Here is a 25479-nt window from a genome sequence, read left to right as displayed (position 1 = left end):
AATAGAAATATCAGACCTCCGTGCGGGATTGGTGAGCGTAGCGAGTTACGACGCCAGGGGTCCTGGGTTCGAATCCCTGGAAAGGCATGGATATTATTTTCGTTTGTCTCTTCACCCATTTCATTATCATCAAAACCATCATCATCGTCACGATTAGCCCAAGAGACAGGAAAGCTATGTAGAATAGAAAATAACAAACAATAATAACAAATAGTAAAATAATAGAAATAGAATTGAAAAATAATAATTGGTTAATTTACCTCATTTAAGGCAAAGGTTGCGCCAGTTCGTCATCCTCTTCGACTTCTTCTTCATCACAACTTATTGTGCCCTCCGAGTCTGAGGAAATGTCACTGTCTGCACCTCCAAAAGAAATAATCAATCTCTCCACCGATCCATCCGTTTTCCAATATTCCTTTTCCAGTTTTTCTACGTGTTCGCAATACCCTTTCCAGTCGTCTTGATTGCAATATTCAATGCCCTTAACCATATGTTCCTGCAGTTGGGATATGGATAGCGAACCGGTCACATTTTGATCCCGTACATATTTTTTTACTTTGGACCACGCTAATTCTATGGCGTTCAGGTCGCACGCATACGGTGGTAGACGAAGCACTGTATGGCCATACTGCTGTAAAGTTCTGTCCACATGGAAAGTTTTTTCCTGTGGTTTGTTAGCCTGTATTAAACTGTACAGTTCTACTTTCCTCATATTTTCATCAAACGGAATGTTGCGTGATGATAGCCAAGCTGTCATGTCAGATTTCAGGCTATATCCTGAGGGAACCTTATCTACCTGTACAGTGTGATAAGGGGCGTTGTCTATGACGACAACGGACCGATTCGGTAAATTTGGGATTAGTCTCTCTGTCAGCCACTTTTCAAAATTAGTGCAGTTCATTTGTCCGTGGTAGTCACCTGTGGAGCAACCTGCTTTGTATATGAGGCTCGCATTGGGAATGAACCCGTCACTGCACCCCGCATGCACGACGATAAGCCTATGTGCTGAACTTGCATTATTCACTACACCAAAAATATCACTGGACTGCCAACATTTGTTTGATATTATGTTATTATCCACAGCCGTTTCATCTACATACACAATTGGCCGATTCTCCTGGCGAAAACGTTTTATAGCCCGTAAATATTTACTTCGCCATGACACAATATCGGGTCTTTCCATTAAGATCTTCCTCTTGTTCTTACACCTCTTCCACTGAAATCCGACCTTTTTCATCAAACGTCGCAAAGAATCCACCTTCCAAGGAAAATGAATTTTTTGTTGAACAGCTGACAAAATTTTATGGCCTGTCGGTACATTTTTGTTGCAATAAATATCGCGAATTACGTTTCTGATTACGCTAATGTCAAAATCCTCAACGCAGACATTTCTATGTGATGGCCTTTTTCTGATCTTTCCGGGGGACACGAGTTTCCTCATCGGCGACCGAGCTTTCCTCTCCCGCAACTCCTTTCGAATCCGCCTGATGGTCATCTCTGACAACCCTGTTGCTACAGACGCGCGCTTTGTGCTCTGCGTAATTGGCACCAAATACTGTTTATCTCTCGATTCCCTATCACAGAAATCAATTACTTTGCTCACAATTTCACGCCCTTCACTGTGCACATTAGCACCTCTCTTCCTCACACTCGCCATAAAACACCAAAATAAAGAAAAAGCAAAAAAAGAAAAATCAACTTTTCCGCGGTTCTCACGGACAATGACCCGCCAAGAAGGAAACAAGACTTCCTTCTCCTCGACCACCCCCAACCACCCCTAAATTCTGCAAATGAACCTGACCCTCCCTTTCCCTCCATTCCCCGTCTCCCTTCATTCAGCGATCTTCTCGTCGGCTGCCGGCTGTACACGTGTGTTACTCATTTTCTCTACAGACCTAGCCAATGATTATTTTCATTCAAATGTTGAATTATTAAGATTTTCAGAGCCTGAAAATCGTTTTAATTAGCACATTTCTCCTATAGGATCAAAACGTGATTTCTCCAGAAATTCACGTGCCATGCTAGTACTCTTTTGAAACGCATTTTCTCTACACACCAAGCCAGAGATGATTTTCATTAAAAGGTTGAATTATTATGCTTTTCAGAGCCTGAAAAGCGTTTTTATTATTACATTTCACCTATAGGATCAGTTCCATGCTTGCACTCGTTTTTAACTCATTTTCTCTACAGATCAAGCTAGAGATGATTTTCATAAAAATGTTGAATTATTATGCTTTTCAGAGCCTGAGAAGCGTTTTAGTTATTACATTTCGCCTATAGGATCAAAACGTGATTTCTCCAGAAATTCACGTGCCATGCTAGTACTCGTTTGAGACGCATTTTCTCCACACACCAAGCCAGAGATGATTTTCATTAAAATGTTGAAATATTAAACTTTTTAGAGCCTGAAAAGCGTTTTAATTATCACATTTCGCTTATAGGACAAAGACTTAATTTTTCGAGATATACGCTTTGAATGCCAATACTCACTTGAAACTCTTTCTCTCTACAGATTTAGTCAGAGATGATTTTCATTTAAATGTTGAATTATTAAGCTTTTCAGAGCCTGAGATGCGTTTTAATTATGACATTTGGACTACAGGATGAGAACTTGATTTTTCGAGAAATTCGCGATAAATGCTAATATTCGTTTGAAACTCATTTTCTCTACAGACCAAGCCAGAGATGATTTTCATTAAAATGTTGAAATATTAAACTTTTTAAAGCCTGAAAAGCGTTTTAATTATCACATTTCGACTATACTATGAATACTTGATTTTTCAAGAAATTCGCGTTAAATGCGAAACTCATTTTTTATACAGACCAAGCCAGAGATGATTTTCATTAAAATGTTGAATTACTATGCTTCTCAGAGCCTGAAACGCGTTTTAATTATTACATTTCAACTATAGGATCAAAAATTGATTTTTCGAGAAATTCGCGTTCAATGTTTATACTCACTTGAGACTCATGTTCTATACAGACCAAGCCAGAGATGATTTTCTTTAAAATGTTGATTTATTATGCCTTTCAGAGCCTGAAAAGCGTTTTAATTCTGACATTTGGAGTATACGATGAATACTTGATTCTTCGAGACATATGCTTTCAATGCTAATACACGTTTGTAACTCATTTTCTCTACAGACCAAAGCCAACGATGATTTTCATTTGAAAATTGAATTATTAAGCTTTTCAGAGCCTGAAAAGCGTATAAATATCACACTTGGAGTACTTGATTTTTAGAGATTTACGCATTCAATGCTAATATTCGTTTGAAACTCATTTTATCTACAGACCAACCCAGAGATGATTTTCTTTAAAACGTTGATTTATTATACCTTTCAGAGCCTGAAAAGCGTTTTAATTCTGACATTTGGACTATACGATGAATACTTCATTTTTCGAGATATACGCTTTCAATGCTAGTACACGTTTGTAACTCATTTTCTCTACAGACCTAGCCAATGATGATTTTCATTTTAATGTTGAATTATTAAGCTTTTCAGAACCTAAAATGCGTTTTAATTATCACATTTCGCCTATAGGATCAAAACGTGATTTGTCGCAAAGTTCGCGTTCAATGCTAATACTCACTTGAGACTCATTTTCTATACAGACCTAGCCAGAGATGATTACCATTTAAATGTTGAATTATTAAGCTTTTCAGATCCTGAAAAGCGTTTTAATTATCACATTTTGACTGTGGGACCATAATTTGGTTTTTCGAGATATTCGCGTTCAATGCTAATACTCACTTGAGACTCATTTTCTCTACAGACCTAGCCTGAGATGATTGTCATTTAAATGTTGAATTATTAAGCTTTACAGAGCCTGAAAAGCGTTTTCATTATTACATTTCGCCTATAGGATGAATACTTAATTTTTCGAGAAATTCGCGTTCAATGCTAATACTCACTTGAGACTCATTTTCTCTACAGATCTAGTCAGAGATGATTTTCATTTAAATGTTGAATTATTAAGCTTTTCAGAACCTGAGATGCGTTTTAATTATCACATTTCGACTGTAACAAGTCTACCAATAATGCTAACCTTTTTCTCCAGCGGTGGCATGAGACTCTATTTACACTCAGGGTTCGGTTGTATGTTGCACTTAGAGAGCTATGACGTAGTCGACCAGTTAAGTTCATTGACAACTCAAAATTAACTAAAACATATAAAGTTTTATTGAATCACAAACTTAAGCAAGAAAGGAACTTAGACCCTTTTACAGTAGTTTTATACATCCAACTTATAGTTTCACAGATACAGATATATATTCATATTTGGGACCTCTCTATATAGTTACGGTCTTTGGTAGTTGAACTATAAAAACTTTTAACCTTTAAAGAAAAGGGAACAGGTAAACCAATACAACCTCGTATATGACACCTAGTACTCTTGTTAGAAAAACAATCACAAATGGTTTATAATCAAAGCATCTAAAAGAGAAAGATTAGTGTAACCTTGGAAACAGCTTTTTGTTTACATGTAGGAGTAACAGGCCAATAGCTAAGCAATAGATTCTAAGAAGCGAATTTCCCAGCATCGAGGAGACGGGGTTTCGCTGTTACCATCCCCAACGTCGAGGTGACGGAGTTTTATGAAAGAAAAAATGTACCTAAATATCTCTCGCCCTAAAGCGGAGTGGGTTTCTCTCGCCCGAAAGCGGAGTGGGTCCTCTCACACTAAAGTGGAGTAAATTTCTCTCACCAGAAGGTGGAGTGGGATATCTTTTTCTCTCTCCTGTTAGGAGGAGTTTACCTCTTGCCCGTAGGCAGAGCCCTGCTTCTCTTATCCGTAGACGGAGTCAAACTGAGATGCTAGCCCCGCTCTCGCCTTTATATTGGGTCGGCGACGCTAGCGTAAGCAAGTGGAAGAAATATAAACTATTAAAAGTATTTTTTTAAGTAAGTTTACCAAATTAGGGGTGTAACCTGTTTTTAAATTGATACATTTCTAATTACATATTTTTATCAGAAAGGTCACAAAAATAGACGTGCGACTCGTACAAAATGTGACGAGACGGGTTCGTTACACACTTGAGACTCATTTTCTATACTCAGCAAGCCAGAGATGATTTTCTTTAAAATGTTGAATTATTATGATTTTCAGAGCCTGAAAAGCGTTTAATTATTATATTTCGCCTATAGGATCAAAACTTAATTTTTCCAGAAATTCACATTCCATGCTAATACTCGTTTGGAACTCATTTTCTCTACAGACCAACCCAGAAATGATTTTCATAAATATGTTGTATTATTATGCTTTTCAGAGCCTGAAAAGCGTTTTAATTATGACATTTGGGTCATCTGCAAATTGGAATACGTGTGTGCTGTTATCCATGGTCGTCATATCTGTTACATACATTAAATATAACAGTAGTGACAAAACAGACCCCTACGGGACGCGTATTTACAAACCCTATAGTACTGCAGATCCTCCAGCGATATTTGGCTTCTAATTGGCTGCCATTCCGGAAGTTGATGAAGGTTCCTTCAAGGTAACGCTAGATGGCAGGGTTCAAATTAACAGTGTAGATTTCAAATATCCATTCCAACAAGATAAGGAACCCATTTATACTAATGTTGATATTTTAGCACAATTATTTAAATCAATGTTTTAGAAGACAGAAATCAGAACTCATCTTGAATTGAATGATTTTTCTATTTAAAGTCACATCATTGCAAACATTGTAACTACCAATGACAATTGAGAAAATTATGTATGTTCAACGTATATCATTTTAAACATTATATTTATTATATAAACGTATATTTCTTAACATAATTTCAACAATCTTATTACAAACTTTATTACTATATAACCACGAGTCTTATTTTTCCATACGAAGAAACAGGGAACAATGGACACGGAACATAAACACTTCCGGTGCACACAGCCAATAAGAAAGCTTTATATACCTCTGGTTCTGCAGCACTATCGGGTTTGTAAATACGCCTACGGGACTCCTGTGTGCAAGAAGATTGGATAGGATGTTGCCGAGTTCAGAGAGATGTATGCCATGCGGCCTCCCAGTAACGAATGGATAAGGCGAATGTAGCATTGAGGAAGGTGGAATTTGTGTAGTTAATCCCAAATGCCATACTTTGTCAAACGCCTTTTCGAGATCGAATAAAAGAAGACACGATGGCAAGGACTTGTTATAGTGGTTTGTTATAGTTGTTATCAATCTCAGAAGTTGGTCGTTGAGGCTGATGGATGGTCGGAAGCCTGCTTGATGTGCAGGTAGGAGCTTCTTGGAAGAAAGGTGTTGGTGCAATCTGCGTACAAGTACTTTTTCAAAGATTTTGCTGAGGGATGATGTGAGCTGTATTGGTCTGTAAGAGGATACTTCGTGAACAGGTTTCCCGGGTTTGGCGAAGAGCAGCATTTTGGAAACTTTCCATTCTGTCGGGAAGTAGCCTGTTCGTAGTATATAGGTATATATGGTGGCTAGGATTAGTAGAAAGGTTCTTGGAGCCTCTTTGACGAGTCGGTAGGTTACGGAGTCGAAGCCTTGAGCAGTGTTTCTTTTCCAAGATATGGCGCGTGCGATGTCTTCTGGTGTTATAGGGGAAGTTAGAGGTTCGTTTTCATCCATAATATGGTCATTGTTAGGTTTGAGAGCTCGGTTATGTGGGTTTGAGACACGTTTTACTGTACGTGATTGGGTTGTTTTGTGTAATGGTTCAGTTTGTGGTGTGAAGATACCTTGGAAGTGGTGTGCGAAGGCTTTTGCTTTTTCTTGGTCGTCGTCTACGGATTTCCCATCGACTATAATGGGATATGTGGTTCTTGACCTTTTCCCTGTGAGTTTGTTAAATTGCTGCCAGTATTTGGATGGATGGGATGTATCAGCCAATGTACGTTTTTATCCAATTCCTTCTTTTATATGCAATGATATAGTTTTGTACCGTGCGGAGGAGTTGTCTATGATGCCGTAACGCTTCAGGATTTCTTGTTACAACATACTCTCGAAAGGCACGCCTGGAGGCTGAAATCAGTTTCAGATAGTTCGGCGGTAATTTTGGTTTATATAGATTGATGGTTTGAAGTGGTATGGTACTTTTCGCAGCTTCAGTTAAGGCAGAAGTGAGTAATGGGACTACATCATCCAGATCCCTATCGTTTGTTGGCGTATCTGCGTTTTGCACGGCGTTTTCGATTTCATTACGATATTTTCCCCAGTCTGCTTGATCGTAGGAGTACCTTGTTATGAGAAAGGGTTTGTGAGGATTTGGTGCAGGTGCGTCAACTGTAAAGATTATAGGTGCGTCAACTGTAAAGATTATAGGTGCGTGATCGCTACCAATGGGTTCAAGGACCTCTACGTTGCTATTTGTAATGAGGGAAGTCGATGTAAATACAACATCTGGAGAAGTACTGCTGATTGGTCTAGATGGTTTCGGAAGTTGGTGGAAATGGCCATTTTGGCAGCTGACTATAGTTTAGTGAAATTGTCGCTTTTCGGCTTGTGGTCGACTATGGAGATTTATGTCGGCCATGATTATGTAATGCTTGTAGCTGTTTTCAATGTAATTGATAAAGTTGTATGGTATAGGATGTCCAGGCCGAACATAGATGGTTGCTAGGGTAATGCTTCTGTGCCTCAGATATATTGTTGCTATGCTGTATTCCGGCAGGTTAAAATGCGGTGGCAATATGTGTTCTCTATGAGGATATGTTTTTCGAAAGCCAATTGCAGTCCCTCCATTTGCACGTTGAGCTTCCATTGGCCCATCATGTCGAATCATAGTATATCCGCTGATCTTGGGTTTGAGTTTTGGCGTTAGGAATGTTTCGTTGATTGCGAAAGCTGATATATCCTTTTCCTGCAAGACAGTTTCAAATAAGCTTTTGTGTTTTGTTAATGAGCGGATATTTAAAAAGAGAAAAGAATAACCCATGATTGTTATGAAGAGTCTGAAAACTGTTTTAGGATGTAGTTGTGTTTTCAAGAGGGTTGATATTGAAATGGACATGTCGTCCCGTATACGTAGCATATGTAACTGTAGTTTGAAAAGTGTTTTTGCAGCGAGTATGACTTGGTCCAGAATATGTTTGCGCAGAAATGGCTGGATGTTTTGAGTTGTAATAGTAAAGAATCGTAGCAGATCCTCCACAGTGATTGGGTTCATTAGTGAATTTGCCGGTTTGGTGGAGCTATCTATAGTACGGATGGGAACAACAAGCTCAGGGTGATTTGGTTCTGGGTTTGGTCTGGCTTGGCATTTATAGATGTAAGTAGGATGTCCTTCAGAGCATGTGTTGCATTTAGGCGGGTTCTGTATGTTTGTACAAGTGTTGGTAGAATGTGGCCCAGAAGAGTATCCACAAATGGCTGAATTCGGACAGTTGGTTGTGGTGTGCTGATTGTATGTTTGACAACGTTCACAGAGCACTGGCAGTGGTGTTGACGTCCTGGAAGGTTCGACTCTGTACTTTCGACAATATATATAGGCTCCATTGTGCAATAGTTCGTCCACGGTATCTTTATCTACTGTCAGTATGCGAACCATATAAGTTGGTCCGTTGTCGTTTTGAATTCTCATGCACTTGTGGATGGTATGTCCTTCAGCCTGAAATTCTTCAGAAATTTCTGCGTCGGTGTATTCAGGGGGCACACCCCGAATAACCACTGATAGCATTGGTGCTCGTTTAGGCGGAGGAGGTTGCTTTGGACGTGTAGAGGTTAGTGGCTTCATATTGGCATTTGTACCAAACATTTGGTAGGAGGCCTTGTCTCTGATAATGGTGGAAAAGTGTGGATCAGTAGATTTAATAATTATTCCGTTTCTGGTGAAGAATATTTCATTAACTGAAGCTCTTGGCACATATTTTAGGATTTGATTTACGATATGTTTTGGCGTCTTGTATTTGGCGTCAAAGTTGGTGAGCAGGAAGTTATATAAGCTGGTATCCTGCTGTTTGGATTTTAGTTGGTTTGCATGTGCTGTATTTTCTGCATCTCGTTTTATTGGTGATCAAAATCGTTGTCGTTGAGGTAATCCTTATGCGACGTCGGTGTTTGGTGGAATGGCTAGACGTTTGCATTGGATCATTGGTACTTCGCAAATCGAGCATCGCCTCGGGGTTTGGACCGTCCGTCCGTTTAAAGGTTTTCACCCCTTCTCGCTGTCGTAGCAGCGTTGCAGGAAGACCATGATGCATCAGAAGACCACAACCGTGAGTTGTTATATGATCCAATGGAACAAACGCAAATCCTATGGGGAAAAAAGGCACAAATTCAAAGCAACTGACAACGCAATCCAATGAAGCAATTCCAAACCAATTGTAGAGACCAAGACGAGGAAGGATGAAGGTAATAAAGGAAAAGAGTTTTAAAAAAAATAGTGTAAGTCGTATGTCTGCTCCATTCAACGTGTTCAACCAAAAGGTTCCTCGCAATCACCTAACCACCGTATAGGCTCAATTGGTACCGTTTATCCGTTCCAGACGTACGGCTTCCACCTGGAATAATTGGCCCACTATGCGTGACACAAGAGAGATAGACTTACGATTACCTATACCTGATGTTTGTTCCAAGAGCTGATTATATATAGATATATAGATAGTCATGAATCAGAAGGGTTGGTCATGGGAGATTCATTTTTATTCACAGCATTAAATTTTTCTCTCATCCTTATAGCTAAATGTTTACTCATCTTTCAAAGGGTGTTAAAACACAATTTTTCATTATATTTGTAATCAAACATACCATTATTTGTGTTACGAAAACTTTAGTTTCTTTTATACATTTTGCCAGTGCCATCTAGCGAGTGAAGGTAACATCAACATCATAATGTATCCACATTTCACTTCATAACACTGTCTTTCGGTTTTATTTCATTTTGCCATTATTGTTTATGTTTAATGAGTATCTCTATTGCAAGGACGTATTTAGGTGGTCCAGTGGGTCGGGACCCCCCAAAAGATTTATCAAGTACTAAAATCAAATTATGAAAAATATATAATTTTTCCCTTTGTTGTATAATTTCCTCTCAACTTATTGGAGGACAAGGATTATATTGGAATCATAAGGCTTTGAAGGACAGGATGGACGTATGAGGGGGGTCCTGACTCCTTACCCACCCAAAATTTATTAAGTACGAAAATCAAATGAAAATATACTCGTTTAGCATTTGTTGTTTAATTTCCTCTGAACTTATTGGAAGACAAGGATTATATTGGGAGCATACGGCTTCGAATGACATTACAAAGAATATTTATGTACACTACTACTCAATATGCATAAAATATTAATCAGGAACTTACTTTTCTCCAACTACATGAAGCATCATTTTTATTATTCGATAAATATTCAATTATTCATCTATTTGACATTAATTCCATTGCCAGGGCACTTGTTATTATGTAAATTATTCCGATCTTAACTACAGGTAAGGTACGTAATGAATATGCGCGTTATATCTTTATTCTTATACAGTCTTATACAGTCTTTTTACCTATTCGTGTAACTAATAATAATAATAATAATAATAATATAATATTCATTTATGTTTTGTAATTAGTATTAATTTAATTTAATATAATTATTTTAATTTAAACATTATTATTATTAATATTATTGTTATTATTATTATTATTATTCCTAAGACACTCGGTTCGGACCCCCACCAAAAAGAACATACTTCTAGGTACGTTCTGATTTGGTTATGCTACGGAAATAGGACGGGTTCTATCCTTGAGAAATGCCATGAAATATGCCGTAGCATCTGAAAAGCCATAAGATTTTTCACTTTACACGGTAGCATTTTGGTCATGGCACAAATGTTAAGAAAAATGCTTTCGTCTAAAGCGGGAGTAACGCTAGCAGAATTGACTCGATTTGAGTCTTGATTGTCTTTTAGCGTTGAAAATCAGAAAATTATTGTTTCAATTGCCTTACTCAACTCGGTTTTTGTTTTCAGTCTACAATTGGGAATTGTATAGTGGGATGCAAAAGAATTGCTTGAAAAATTGTCTACGACTATTTTCTATTTACTTTTCTCTTGCATCCCATGTGATTTTAAGATTTTTTTACGCATTCTGGCACAGGGGTTTTCGGCAGCTACATTCTTCATTTTGTTTCAGTTCGTGAAGCTGAAATTCGGTAAAACAAAACGTATAAACATGGCGATGGGCCAAAGGAGCTAACTTAATACACTTTATGTGTGAAAATATATAAAATACCTATCCTTCTACTTGAATTTTAGGGGAGAGGGGGGCAGAAAGTGCCTTTCCCCCAAGAGGCGGCGCCTGTCTGGAGTTGTTTGGTAATACTTGTGTCTCCCACTCTACTAACGACGTCTTAAAGTACGAAAAGTGGTTTGCATTGTCAAAATATTTGCATTTGGAGATATTGGTGTCACAAATGTGGGCACTATATTGTTGTGGGGGGATAAGATCAACCCTCCAGAGGTCAATGCTTACTTCTGTTATGAAGAATACTTGCAACTGTTGAGGGAGGGCGGGGATACTTGTCATCTGCTCGTATATAATGCTGTTATTCAACAAAATGGAGGTGGGTGGTTGGAGATTTACAATGGATTCAACTTGGAATTGTTATGGTAATCTTTAGACCTCGACCATTCATATTAATTAGATTACCCTTTCACAGAACAACTTAGCCGACGTCCGTGGCGGAGTGGTTAGCACACCGCGCTATGACGTCCCGGTTTCCGGATTCGAATTCAATCCTGAACATGGGTATTCTTTGTTAGTGTCCCTTCATGCCTTTAGCGAAGTAAAATAAATCAATCCACGTACATCCAGAACTTCGAATATACACCAATGGCATGTACAAATCTACATAATCCAGAATCTATTTCCCATAATACAATGCGGAATGTTTTGCGTAGTTGTGTCTGCAGGACAATTCTTGCTTTCGGGTCTTGCCGTTCGATTTAATCCTTTAGTGACACAAGCTTCAAGGCAAATTATATACAACGATATTTCCGAATGTTTTCTAAAAGAAAAATAATTGAAAACATATCGAACGTTAGTTAACACAGATATTATTCACACAACTATACTAAAGTTGAAGTTATTAGGGCTTCTAGTAAATCCCGATCAGCGTTCCGAACCCATTGTTCCCCAATTTTCCCAGGAACGGGGATTTTGGAGGCAAACTATTACAGAAAACGGAAAAGGGTGGCATATAAACGGGAAATTCCCCTCTGGGCGAAGAACATCACTGTTCCAATGAACACATGCAGACGAGTAGCAAAAGGGCCGTTGACCTCTTCAAAAAATCAGGATAGATGCGGTGAGAAGAAATTTTTGTTTTGATGTTGGGAGAGATGGCCGACCGAGGATTGTTAATGACTGCAACTAAAAGTAAGAAAAGTAACAAATCCCAGAACTTCTCTCTCTATAATTGTAGCCAATGTTATAAGAGAATTTGTTTCCTTGGTGCGCTTAATATTTTAAAGGCCCATCGTCTGTGTACTGTGAGTGCATTATATTTTTGTGGCTATATGGTTGAACTACGTTTATAATAGTTTCATATCTCAGAGCAAGTCAGATCAAACAATTTGGTTGTTGTATCTATCGAGAAAGCATTCTTCTCAAAATGAAAGTGAGATGAAAAGTGTGCCTGAAATTTAAAAAATGGAGAGAAGAATGTACTTCCTGTTCAAGTAAACTATTCAAGGGAAGAAGTTCATCATAAGTTATGTCTTATACTCGCATAAATATTTCACAAGATTACTTTTTTTATACATGCTGTAAACAGGAAGGGGTTCTGCTTGAAATTATTTCCTTGCTGTTCCTCATTTAATTTTACATGTTCATAATTATTTGTAAGTTGTTTATTTTTAATCACAGTGTCCCATCACTTCAAAATCCCAAAAACTAAAGGAGAAAGAGCAAAATTCTGTTCATTCGAAGAGTATGGTATGGTGAGATAGTCCAGGTTTTGAACCCAGAACACGCCACTGATATATTTGTTAACAGTGGTGTAGCAAGGGGTAGGCAAAGTGGGCGACTGCCCAGGTCCTTGGGCCTGAATGGTTTGATTGATTCATTCATTGAATGAAAATTTCTGGGTACGTCGGCACTTAAGGCCATTTCGCACCCTTCTATGTATACGGCGAAATGTCCCCTTATCTAAAATTCTGACTGAAAATTTAAAAAAGGGGTGTAGATAGCCCCTTGGGAAAAACTAAAAGTGCAAGGTTGTAAAGAGACCTGCACGAGACAAACACGACACATTAAAAAGTCAGAACAAACTAACTAAAAAACCTCCTTACAGACGGTGGAAGAGTCCAGCTCTTCGCTAAAAACTAAAAAAAATTGTTAAAATACTGCTGTCATCACCCAAGAGGGATGACAAACAGCCAGAAAGGTTAAAAGTCTGCCGGAGGTAAGCAAGATCGACACATTCAACGAGAATGTGTCGAATGCTTAATAAAACATTGCAAACACTACACAACGGGTCCAGTCCTTGGAGCAGGTGACCATGCGTTAGACGGCTGTGTCCTAGACGCATGCGGGTAAGAATAACTTCTTCTCGCCGAGAGGGACGGGACGAGGAACGCCAAGCACCTATGGTGGGCTTAACAGCGTGAAGCTTATTCCCCGTTTCCGCATCCCACTCGGCCTGCCAAGTGTCAAAAAGGCGACAACGGAACACGTTCTGCAGGTCGCTAGCTGGCAAAAGGTGGACGAAAACGTCGCCATCTGCATCAGCAGACTTGGCGGCTGCATCTGCTGCTTCGTTCCCCAGGATGCCCACGTGGCTAGGGACCCAACAGAAGTGTACATCCGCGCTGGCAGATGACACAAGCTGTCTTAATATGCGTTGCGCTACCGGATGCCGGGAATACGGCGAATCCAGAGACTGCAACACGCTGGTCGAATCACAGCACACAAGGACTTTATTCAGACCATTGACATCTGCAAAGTCCAGTGCCTTTAGAATGGCGTACAACTCTGCCGTATAGATGGAACAGACAGAATGTAGCGAGTAACTGGAACTTTGAGAGTCTAGGACGAAGGCGCAACCAACAGATTCCACTGTCTTGGACCCATCCGTGTAAAACACATTAAAATTGGGGTGCTTCGCACGAAGTTCTAAAAACCGTTGCTGGTATACAACCATTGGTGTTTCTGCCTTTGGAAGGGCAATCAAAGAGAAATCGATTCAAGGTGCAGGAAACTCCCAGGTCGGGAGATGCGGAATGAGTGGAGAGACGCCAGGAAGATCACTGTCAACACCAAGTGCTGCCAGGATCTCGTCTGCACGAACACCAAATGGTCTAGTGACACTAGGGTGGATGCGATACCTTGAAAGCCTACTCTCGTCGGAGATGGTGTCAAATGAAGGATGTGAAGGCATTGAGCAAAGATGGAGGAAGTAGTTAACTACCAGCCGCTGTCTTCGCAGAGACAGCGACGACTCAGATGCCTCTACGTACAAACTGGCGACTGGACTGGTCCGAAAGGCACCAGAGCACACATGTATACCAGCATGGTGGACGGTGTTTAGGATGCGAAGTCTAGATGGGCGAGCAGAAGAATACACAACATATCCATAGTCAAACTTCGATCTGATCAGTGCACGGTACAGGCGAAGCAGTACCGTCCTATCAGCACCCCAGGAAGTATGAGATAAAACACGTAAAAGGTTGAGAACTCGAAGACAAGAGAACTTTAACTGGCGAAGGTCAAGTAGCCATGTTAATTTCTTATCGAAAATGAGGCCCAGGAAGCGGACCTCATTCACGAAGCACAGGGGAGATTTCCCCATGTACAGGTCAGGGTCTAAATGACATGTACGCTGACGACAAAAGTAGACACACACGGAATTCTCGGATGAGAAGGTGAAACCTGTTTGGGAGGACCACTCAACCAAACGGTTTATCGTCAGTTGGAGTTGACGAGAAGCTGACGCGAGATTCCGTGAGCGACAAAAGATCGTGAGGTCATCTACATAGAGGAGGCCATGCACAGGGGAAAGAATGTTTGCCATAACACTGTTCACTGCTATGGCAAACAGAGTCACACTTAATACGCTGCCCTGCAGGACACCGTTCTCTTGTTCGTGAAGATCCGAAAAGAAGTTCCCAACACGTACGCGGAAAAAGCGATCTGATAAAAAGTTTTGAATAAAGTACGCCATATGGCCATGCACGCCCCAAGAATGGAGCTGCTTTAGGATGCCAAAGCGCCACGTTGTGTCATATGCCTTTTGGAGGTCCAAGAAAACTTCAACTAAATGTTCCTTGTTGAGGAATGCGTCCTGAATATGTGTTTCCAGCTGAACCAGATGGTCCAGTGTGGAACGGTTGGAGCGAAAACCACATTGAAAATTACTTAACAATGAGTTTTCCTCCAAAAACCAGGTGAGACGCTTGTTGATCATGCGTTCCATCAACTTGCACACACAGCTAGTTAAGGCAATAGGCCTATAACTCGAGGCTGCGGTGCGTTGTTTACCTGGTTTCAGGATGGGAACAATAATAGCTTCTTTCCAGGAAGTGGGGAAAGAGTCCTCCAACCAAAGCCTGTTGAATACCGCCAGAAGGAAATTTCTTGCTCCAATGGGCAGATGACGAAGCATCTCATAGTGGATCTTGTCCACTCCAGGAGATGTATTCTTAGAATCTCGAAGCGCCTGATCGAACTCCCGTTCAGTGAATGGAGAGTTGTATGGCTCGGTGTTATGACTTCGAAAAACTAGAGGGCGTCGTTCCTGACGGTTCTTCTCACGGCGGAAACGTGGTTCATAATTTTTAGAGCGAAACGCATTAGAAAACTGCGTGGCCAAGATATTAGCTATGTCTCCGGAATCGGTGTGCAACGTCCCATCGTTCTCCAGAGCGCTCAGAGGAGAAGATGCACCCCCCTGGATGCGACGTACTTTGGTCCAAACGGCTTCGTCAGAGAAGACACGTATTGGACCCAGCACGCCTTCTTACTGGCTCTGATGAGCCGACGGTCACGGGCACGCTTAATGCGGAACTGCTCGAGGTTTGCGGCAGTATGGATCCTATTAAATCGATCTAAGGCACGATTGCGGTCCTTGATGACTGCACTGATCTCCACACTCCACCAGGGGACTGGGCGTCGCCTCGCAGGTCCACTGGGATGTGGAATGGAGGTGCGTGCAGCATCATGCACTCGTGACACAAATACATCTAAGGCGTCGATTGGTGGTAAAGTCGACGCAAGATCGACTTCAAGGTCCACTGCACGCTCGAAGGCATCCCAGTCGGCCCGACTGAGATGCCAGTGAGGGTGTTGTTCACGTGATTGCTGAAGATGTTCGAAGGTAAGAATGAGTGGGAAGTGATCACTCCTACAGAGATCAGGGTGAAGACTCCAAGATGTGGTAGGAGCAAGGCTGGGACTGCAGAAGGACAAGTCCAACGCAGAGTGTGTGCCTGAGGAAGGACTGGAATATGTGGGAGTCCCATCATTCAGCAATGTTAAACCTGATGCCTCACGGAATTGATCTACAATTTGACCCCGGGGCTCTGTACGAACGGAGCCCCACAAACGATGGTAGGAATTAAAATCGCCCAAAATAACTACAGGAGACGGAAGTTGTTCGAATATACAAAGGAGGTCCTCAAGATAGAATCGCTCCTCCCTTGTGATGTAGACACAGCACACAGATATTGGCTGTGGTAGATGGACCCGCACGGCGACAGCTTGGACGGGGGTGATGAGAAAGATTGGCGTTGAGTGGATGGTATCTCGAACACCGATTGCAACACCACCGTGTGCACGACGACCTTCAGGAAGCTTGTCGGTGCGGTAAAGCGTGTATCCGTTCAGAATCACTAATTCATTTGGACGAAAATGTGTCTCTTGGAGACATATGATGGCAGGGTCAAATTCAGATATTAAGATTTGCAGTTCCTCGAGATGACTACGGAAACCGTAAAGGTTCCATTGGAGACAATAAGCCATGGCTGTAGGTATGATAGTTACCTTTTGAGGCGTACTCTATTTTTAGGCCCTGTCACCTTGATAAATTCTTCATCCGCGGCTTCGTCCTGTATCATGTCCTCGGCTAAGGACACAGAGGGCGAAGGGGATGAAGAAGGGGGAGTGGGGGCGGGTGCTTTGAGCGCCCGCCGGGCAGCTTTCAGCTGCGCCTTAAGTTTCAGGGTGGTGGCTGCCACCCTGACTGGAGAGCTAGTAGACTTCAGGAAATATTCCTTTGTAGGCACCTGCTTGATCTTCCTCTCTGTGGAGCGAGGAATGGTTGCTGGTTTCCTCGAAGCAGGGCGGGAGTAGTAAGACCCCCCCGTCCATTCCACCTAAACCGGAAATGAGATAAGATAAGAGCGGAAATGATAAGATAAGGGGTAGGCGTTTGTAAGTGGTGTGAGGGTTTTTGGAGTCGTGTTTCACCGGAAATGATAAGATAAGAGATGGGCGTTAACTGTTTTTCGTGGAACTCGGGAGATAAAGGGGAACAGAAGAAAACATGTTTGGGAGATTGGTAGTAATGAGATAATATGTTGTAAAAAGGATATTGAACACGTGTTAGGAAATGTCAGGAGAATGAGGTGACCTTAGAGTGTGGAGGAAACGGATGTGGGCGAGTGTTTTCTGGGAAGTGGGTAGATAAATGTAACGAAAAGGATGTGTGTTTTGGGTGGTGCTGAGATAATGTGTTGTAAAAAGAGGATGTGGAACATGTGTTAGGAAATATGAGGAGATGGATGTGTGGAATGGGTGTGTGTGGTGAGTTATGGATGTTCGTGGGCGGTTGATAAGTAAGGTCTGGATGGAGGAAGTGTTAGATTGCTGGTGTGAGTGATGGAGAACAGGCAAAAGGAAAAAAAAGTTCTGGTCAAGGAGGATGTGGATGGAACAAATAGAAAAAGAAACGTTCGGTTCTCGGGGGAGGTTAGGGTGTACAGTGTACCGGGGAAGGAAGAGGACCGACGAGGCACGTGGGCATTAGATGCCTTGCGTGAGAGAATGCGCAGGGAATATCAAGGACTTTCGGGAGAGGAAGAGGAGGGGTAGATGCTATATAAAGCCCTACCCTGCGTTCAACTTTCACTGTTCAACAGACACCCTCATATTAGCCAGTATCCATCTGAAAATTCTTCACACGTTCGAGATACTTGCTGTCAGTTTACTTCCACTGTTCACCGGACATACTATTAGCAGCAACCATCTTCGAAGCTAGCACGTTGGAGATATTTGTTCTGAGGCATTCGAAGTGTATCAACGAAGACTGTTAAGGTGAGTAACCATGGGTCTCCTATCTTGGGTAATACAAATTCTTGGTGGGATGCTTGGAAAAGCACCCCCACCAGAAAGTGACGGGGGTTCTAGTGTAAATGAGTTACCTTGTTCTCAAAGTGTACCGAAATTGTCGATGCATGCAGGTGTGAGCCCAAAAGAAAAACCGTATGTGAAGACCTGGATCAGTGAGGAAGAGTTTCGGAGATCGTGGGAGGAGAGGAATGCAGCACAACATGAATATGAAAAAATAAACGGCTGTAGGCGCAAGAGTATCGACAATTCCGGTACATCTTTGAGAAGAAGGAAACGCGATAGTGTTAAAAATATAACGTGTAATCCTCTTTATGGGTATACGGAGTGCTCTCCCGGTAGAACAATGTGTTTAGCATACCCTGCTACGGTTTCAGGATTGAGAAAACCAGAATTGTTGAGTAAGTCAAAATCTAAAGTAAATCAGGATTTTTCTAAATTATTAATTTTTGATGCTCCAGTTAGATATCGCGATATATATATATATATATATATATATATATATATATATATATATATATATATATATATATAGTTTAAACTATGTAATACTGTTTACTGTGTACATAAGTAAGTTTTTCTTTTATTTTCAGATGGCGGTGTTACCATTAAGTTTTAACCTTTTGTATGCTGACCTGGACAATGGAAATGAAAAGGGTGAAAGAAGAAATCTGTGGAATAAAAACGAGACGAAGCAAGTACAAAAACGAATTACACGTTATGTGGACTTCTGTGAAGAGAATGGTTTATCGGAGGAACTGTTGAGAAACCTTGAGGAAGTTTGTAAAAATCGTGAAATTGAAATTGATAATTTAGTGAAAATCTTCTCGTACATAGTCGAGAAAAAAGGAAAATCCCCGGTATTCGAGGGTTTTATCGAGACCGTAAAAAAAGGGCAGTATATACCTTCCTATTTATCACTTCGAGTATGTTTCGATTTGATGGAAGTGTTTAAAGGTGTAAGACAGCAGAAAGGAGAAGAAAAAACGGGGGGTGAAGGAGAAGAAGAAGAAATAGAAAAAAGAATGATGGAAGTTCTCAAAAAAAGAAAATTAAACGCCTAACTAATCCTACTAATACACTAATCCTAGTGTTTAATTTTCTCTATTTCAGACTAATCTGTATATTTATTATCTATATAATAAATATGTACTAGTATGTAAATTGTTATAATAAACATGTAACAGTGTAAAAATATTACTGTACAATTGTAAATGTTTATTATTCAAACAATATTTTTGTGTATGTATTTGAAAACTACTTTCATGACTAATGTAATAAGCTATTTATTGTATAGTATCTGTATCACTTTAAAGAGTGCTGGTATATCAACGTACACCAATACATGACCATAGAATGTTGTGACCAAAAATTTAGTATGTATGTATATTTTCTGTATGAACTTCTTTCATCATAACGTAAATAAATTTATATATATATATATATACAACATCTTATTATTTAAACAACATAAAATCAATGTATGGTACTTACATTCTCCCTGTCAACCATTCTGTTGTCGAGTCTATGAATGCAAAGTGTAGAATGATTTAAGTGAAACTTGTGCTGCTTCAAATAGATTATTACTATTAGTATCAAGAACACTGCAGGATTCGATTACGATATTATGTGAACGTGCAAGATAAAAAGTGGGCTGCTACATCCGGTCATATCAAATTTGGTGATTGTTCCATCCTGTCAGCCATCTGGTAAACTGATTATCATACTAAATTCGTAGAAGGCGTAATCACCTTGTTTCTAGAACCATCTTAATACATATGGTAAACCGGACTTCAACCATCGATAAACTGATTACCAAATAACTTAAATAGAAAGGTAATCATTTAATTTACAGAATCAGCTTAATTGGTACATATGGTAAAACAGATTGTAGTATTAAACTGATACGATAACACACCGGTAAGCCCGACAAGTATCAAGACCCCGTGGTTACCTATTACTTTACCAACACCTGACCACTTTATCACTTGACCACGCTTGACCGCTTGACCACTTGACCGCTTGACCACTTGACCGCTTGACCACGCTTGACCACGCTTGACCACTTGACCATGCTTGACCGCTTGACCGCTTGACCATGCTTGACCACTTGACCACGCTTGACCGCTTGACCACGCTTGACCACTTGACCACTGACCGCTTGACCACTTGACCGCTTGACTACGCTTGACCGCTTGACCACGCTTGACCGCTTGACCACGCTTGACCGCTTGACCACGCTTGACCGCTTGACCACTTGACCACGCTTGACCGCTTGACCACGCTTGACCGCTTGACCGCTTGACCACTTGACCACACTTGACCGCTTGACCACGCTTGACCACTTGACCATGCTTGACCACTGACCATGCTTGACCACTTGACCACGCTTGACCACTTGACCGCTTGACCATGCTTGACCACTTGACCGCTTGACCGCTTGACCGCTTGACCACTTGACCACGCTTGACCACTTGACCACGCTTGACCACTTGACCGCTTGACCACGCTTGACCACTTGACCGCTTGACCACGCTTGACCACTTGACCGCTTGACCACTTGACCGCTTGACCACGCTTGAACACTTGACCACACTTGACCGCTTGACCACGCTTGACCACACTTGACCACTTGACCGCTTGACCACTTGACCACGCTGACCACGTGACCGCTTGACCCCTAAGTTGATGTCATACTACAACCACATGTGGTTAACAGGAAACAGGATGTCTATGTACTAGAGATACACATAAAAACACAAGATGGAACCAGAAAGCCGCTACAACATTGATAACAACATGGATGTCGTTATTCGAGGTACTTTCACCGACACTGAATTGATTTTGAAACATGAAAAAAATTACATTGTCCTAAATAGTGATGAGTACCCAGCATGCGTGTACAAATCAGATGCGATCTTCGACACTTACAAGAACAGATTCCCCACACGAGAAGAGAGATTCAGATCTATAAACATTATAGGAGAACTTTACTTCACCTTCGAGGGCAGTGGAGAAAACATAAAAGTGGAAATCAGCAACGCCACCGGAGAAGTCACACTAAATTTTGAACAATGGCGAAAATTTCTCTCTTACTATGCCACCCTCATGGAGGAATTCCAGCGACGACTAAATTGTAATGACTATGTGATTTTTGCTTATTGGTAGTCTACTTTTCGTGTATATAAATCTCATATATTCTTGAATAAAAATAAACTTTTTAAAAATACTGCAATTGTTTCATTTGAATCCTAAATGAATATGTAAACTAAAAAACAGATACAAGGCAACATTATTTCTCGATGTAAAAAGGTTCTTGCACACTAATAATGCTCTGCCATGCGTTCCTATGCCTCTGTTACAACCCTCTGTAAAGTTCATATTGCCTTGTGATTAACCAATCAACATGCTATAGAGCCTAAGTTTTAAGCTTCAGTCAGTGGAATTTAGTCCTGACTGTAGTAAAAATAAGACTCACATGATATAACGCCCACAAATAATCCCTGGTATTACTAAACACTCAAAAAGTCTATAGTTCTTGAAAAAAGGCCTATAAGGCTAAATAACAACATAGAAAACAATTAAACATGTTCTTAGAAAGCTATCATAAAGTTTCCGGTAAGTGAACAGTTTCCTATTTATCTGTTGGAGGCAGATAAACATTTCGAAGAATTGTATCCTGTGTTAACAGACAACGTTAAAAACGTCAGCTATTTCGAGGAAGGTTATAAATCGACCGGAAGAATTATTAGGGGTGGAACGCTTAAAACCGATAAGAATATAACGGAAGTGCTGCCGTGTCTACATACAAAAGCACGATGGCCCTCCACGAGTCAGTCTTCGTGATACCACCGACGTACGATCATGGACTCCCTGTTATCCGCTGACGAATTACTGGCGTTATATAGGGATGGGTATTTCAAGACACCCGAACAGTTACGTGAAGTGTTAGCATACGTCGCCCAAAAAATCATTTTAGGGGAAAGTGTCTCGTTAATTGGCGAGTATGACCGATTACTACAATCAGTGACAACGTCCGTACCAGAACTTTCCGGACGAGGACGGACATCCTTGGAACAGACTGTACCAGCATCGACATCGAATCCTGTAACATCGAATCTAGTTTTATCACCACAAACTTCGGGAAATGTTTTATCCAGACCAGATACGGAGTCTCGTTCAGGACCGTCTTGGAGATCTGATTCACCCGGACCATCATGGAGGATAGATCAGGCAGGATCGCCATGGGGGACTGAGGAACCAGGACCATCGTGGAGGACGGATCAACCAGGGTCATCGTGGAGGACTGACCAGTCAAGATCATCATGGAGCACAAACCAACCAGGACCATCTCGAAGAAACAGTGCTGAATTATTGGCAGACTCAACAACCGAAGAAAATCCTACAGTTGTAGAAAATAAAGGTAGGAAATCTCGTAAAAGAAAATATGTTTTACCAAATACTGAGTCTATCGGTAACATTACTGTACATAATATTAAAGATATGCAGTATCCTAGATTTAGATCTACAGGTCATCGTATAGAATTTAGTTTTGAACCTCCTTCGGAAAATATTGATCCTCGTGAATGGATTCGAGAGGGGCTCACAAACCTTCTTAACTTTATCAAAAGACATGCTAAAGATGAAGATAAAATTGGTTTGAGAATATCTAACTTATCAGATGTAAAGGTAGATGACATCTATGTAGCATGGCACAGAAGTGACCAATTACATGCAGATATGTTATGGGATATTGTAGGCAAAATACTCCAAAGTGCAAAGACATTCTTGATTACTGATCATCTAGTTCTACGTGCTGATCATGTAAGTATTCCTGTGGGGGGTGGAGGACTACGTGCTTACAGTGCACCAAACCATATATTGGTTGCACAGAAAACAAGTATAGTTTCAGTGAAGAGTTTAAAACAACCTCTATGTCTAGCAGAGAGTTTAGTTATTGGTAAAGCTTGTGCTGACAATGATCCAAATTATAAATCATATGTAAAGGGAAGAAATTTGCAGAAACCTGTATTTGAACTCATGAGTAAAGCAGGAGTGAATTTAGGAATTAACGGAGGAGGAATTCCAGAACTTCGAAAATTCCAGCAGTATCTGGTGGATTACAAAGTTATTGTCCATAATAATCTTCGTGACCCAAAAGATATTTTATTCGAAGGTCAGATACAGAACGCATCGAAACATATATATCTTTTGTATGACAGTACAAGGCAACATTTTGATGTCATTGTAAACAGAGTGGGTGCATTTGCAGCAAAAGACGTGTGTGTAGGGTGTAATGAACTTATCTTTGATAAACCACACACCCACAGGTGTAAAGAAATGTGTCCAATGTGTCGTGGAATACCACCATGTATACAGGAAAGTAATTTTAGAAAAACATGTGAAATATGCCACCGTTTATTCAAAAACAGTCAATGCTTTACAAAACATATGTCTACACCTTTTAGAAAGGGAACTGTGTGTAAAGAGATTCAGCAGTGTGAAAAGTGCCACAGAATAATTCTAACAAATAACCGACGTGAAAAAGTGCACAATTGTGAGAAAAAATATTGTACAGTATGTAGTCTGGTAAAACCTATAAACCATTTATGTTATATGGGTGTTCCAAAACCGAAAGGTGGTTCTAAATTTCTTTTCATATTTTACGATTTTGAGTGTTATACAGATATTCCTAATACTGATAAAGAAAACTCATTCATCCATGTACCTAATTTAATCGTGTTACAAACAGCATGTCATAAATGTTATCTTTCGGAAGATCTATCTACACCGTGTAAGGTTTGCGGAATTAGACAACATATATTTTGGGAGGATCCTGTTGACACGTTCCTATCCTATTTGCAACTACAGAATAAATTTCCGCACATCATCATCTGTGCACATAATGCACGAGGGTACGATTGCACGTTTATTTTACGAAGGATGTTGGAGACCAAAATGAATCCGAGTGTTATTCTCAATGGGACGAAAATTATGAGTATGAGATATGAAAACTTGTATTTTATCGACAGCCTGAATTTTGTTCATTCGGCATTGTCAGAGTTTTCTAAAATTTTTGGATTACCTACCCAGAAGGGACATTATCCCCACTTGTGGAATACAGAAAAAAACAAGAATTATGCCGGAGAAATACCACCACCGTCAGCATTTGGGTATGATCGCATGAAAAATGTAGATGAACAGAAAACATTTCTATTGTGGTACAACGAAGAGAAAAATACAAACAGAATATTTGATAACAGAAAAGAACTTTTAGCATATTGTATCAAGGATGTTACTGTTTTGAGGCAGGGGTGTTTGAAATTGAGATCGGATTTCATAGAAATCTGTAAGATAGACATCTTTAGAGAATGTATCACCATAGCCTCTGTCTGTTCTCTGATATACAGGTCCAAATTCATGTCTGCCAACACGATTGGAATAATTCCAAAAGGAGGATACCACCATGCTGATACAATGTCGAAATTTGCTCTAAAATGGTTGACACACATTGAGAAGGAGAAAAATATCATTCTTATTCACGGGGGACGAACTCGTGAGAAATATGTATTAGGTGGGCGATACAAAGTAGATGGGTATCATGAAGAGACTAACACAGTATATGAAGCATTAGGATGTTTTTGGCATGGTTGTCAACGATGTATGCCCGTCAGAAGAAATACACACCCCCAATACACAGATGTAGATGGTGATGAACAGAGTGGGAAAGAAGATAATGAACAAGATTTATTGAATACTGCAGGATTTCGATATGAGATGACATGTCGTAAGTTAGCAGCACTCAGGACTGAAGGGTATAATGTTGAAGTAATGTGGGAATGTGATTTCAACAGATTCCTCAAAGAAAATCCTGCTATAAATGTGCATCTTTCATCTCATCCTATTGTAGAATGCACACCCTTAAACCCTCGAGATGCTCTCTACGGTGGTAGAGTAGAGACTGTCAGAACCTATTACCAAACAAAGGAAAATGAAACCATCTGTTATAGGGATTTCACCAGTCTATACCCTTATGTAAACAAATACTGCTGTTATCCTGTTGGACACCCTAAAATATTTCTTGGTGAAGATATTCCTATCGTAGATGAAATTCTGAAAATGGAAGGTCTCATCAAATGTAAAATATTACCTCCAAGACATCTTCTACACCCCGTTCTACCGGCAAAAATTAACCAGAAATTAATGTTCGTTTTGTGTAAAAAATGTGCTCTT

General features: G+C 40.3%; 1 protein-coding gene across 1 annotated transcript; it reads right to left on the bottom strand.

Moving 5' to 3' along the window:
- Positions 1-265: 265 nt before the first annotated feature.
- On the bottom strand, positions 266-1657 carry LOC145981951 (uncharacterized). The gene has a single exon (XM_083115447.1). The coding sequence runs from the start codon at positions 1655-1657 to the stop codon at positions 266-268; it is 1392 nt and encodes a 463-aa protein (XP_082971573.1).
- Positions 1658-25479: the final 23822 nt, after the last annotated feature.

Source organism: Lepisma saccharinum, chromosome 30, assembly GCF_977018435.1.
Source record: "Lepisma saccharinum chromosome 30, izLepSacc3.1, whole genome shotgun sequence".
NCBI lineage: Eukaryota > Metazoa > Arthropoda > Insecta > Zygentoma > Lepismatidae > Lepisma > Lepisma saccharinum.
This window is presented reverse-complemented; position numbering and strand designations above follow the sequence as displayed.

Bases quoted from the DNA above. Each gene is read 5' to 3' on its own strand.
- LOC145981951 (XM_083115447.1), bottom strand. From the start codon at position 1,657: ATGGCGAGTGTGAGGAAGAGAGGTGCTAATGTGCACAGTGAAGGGCGT.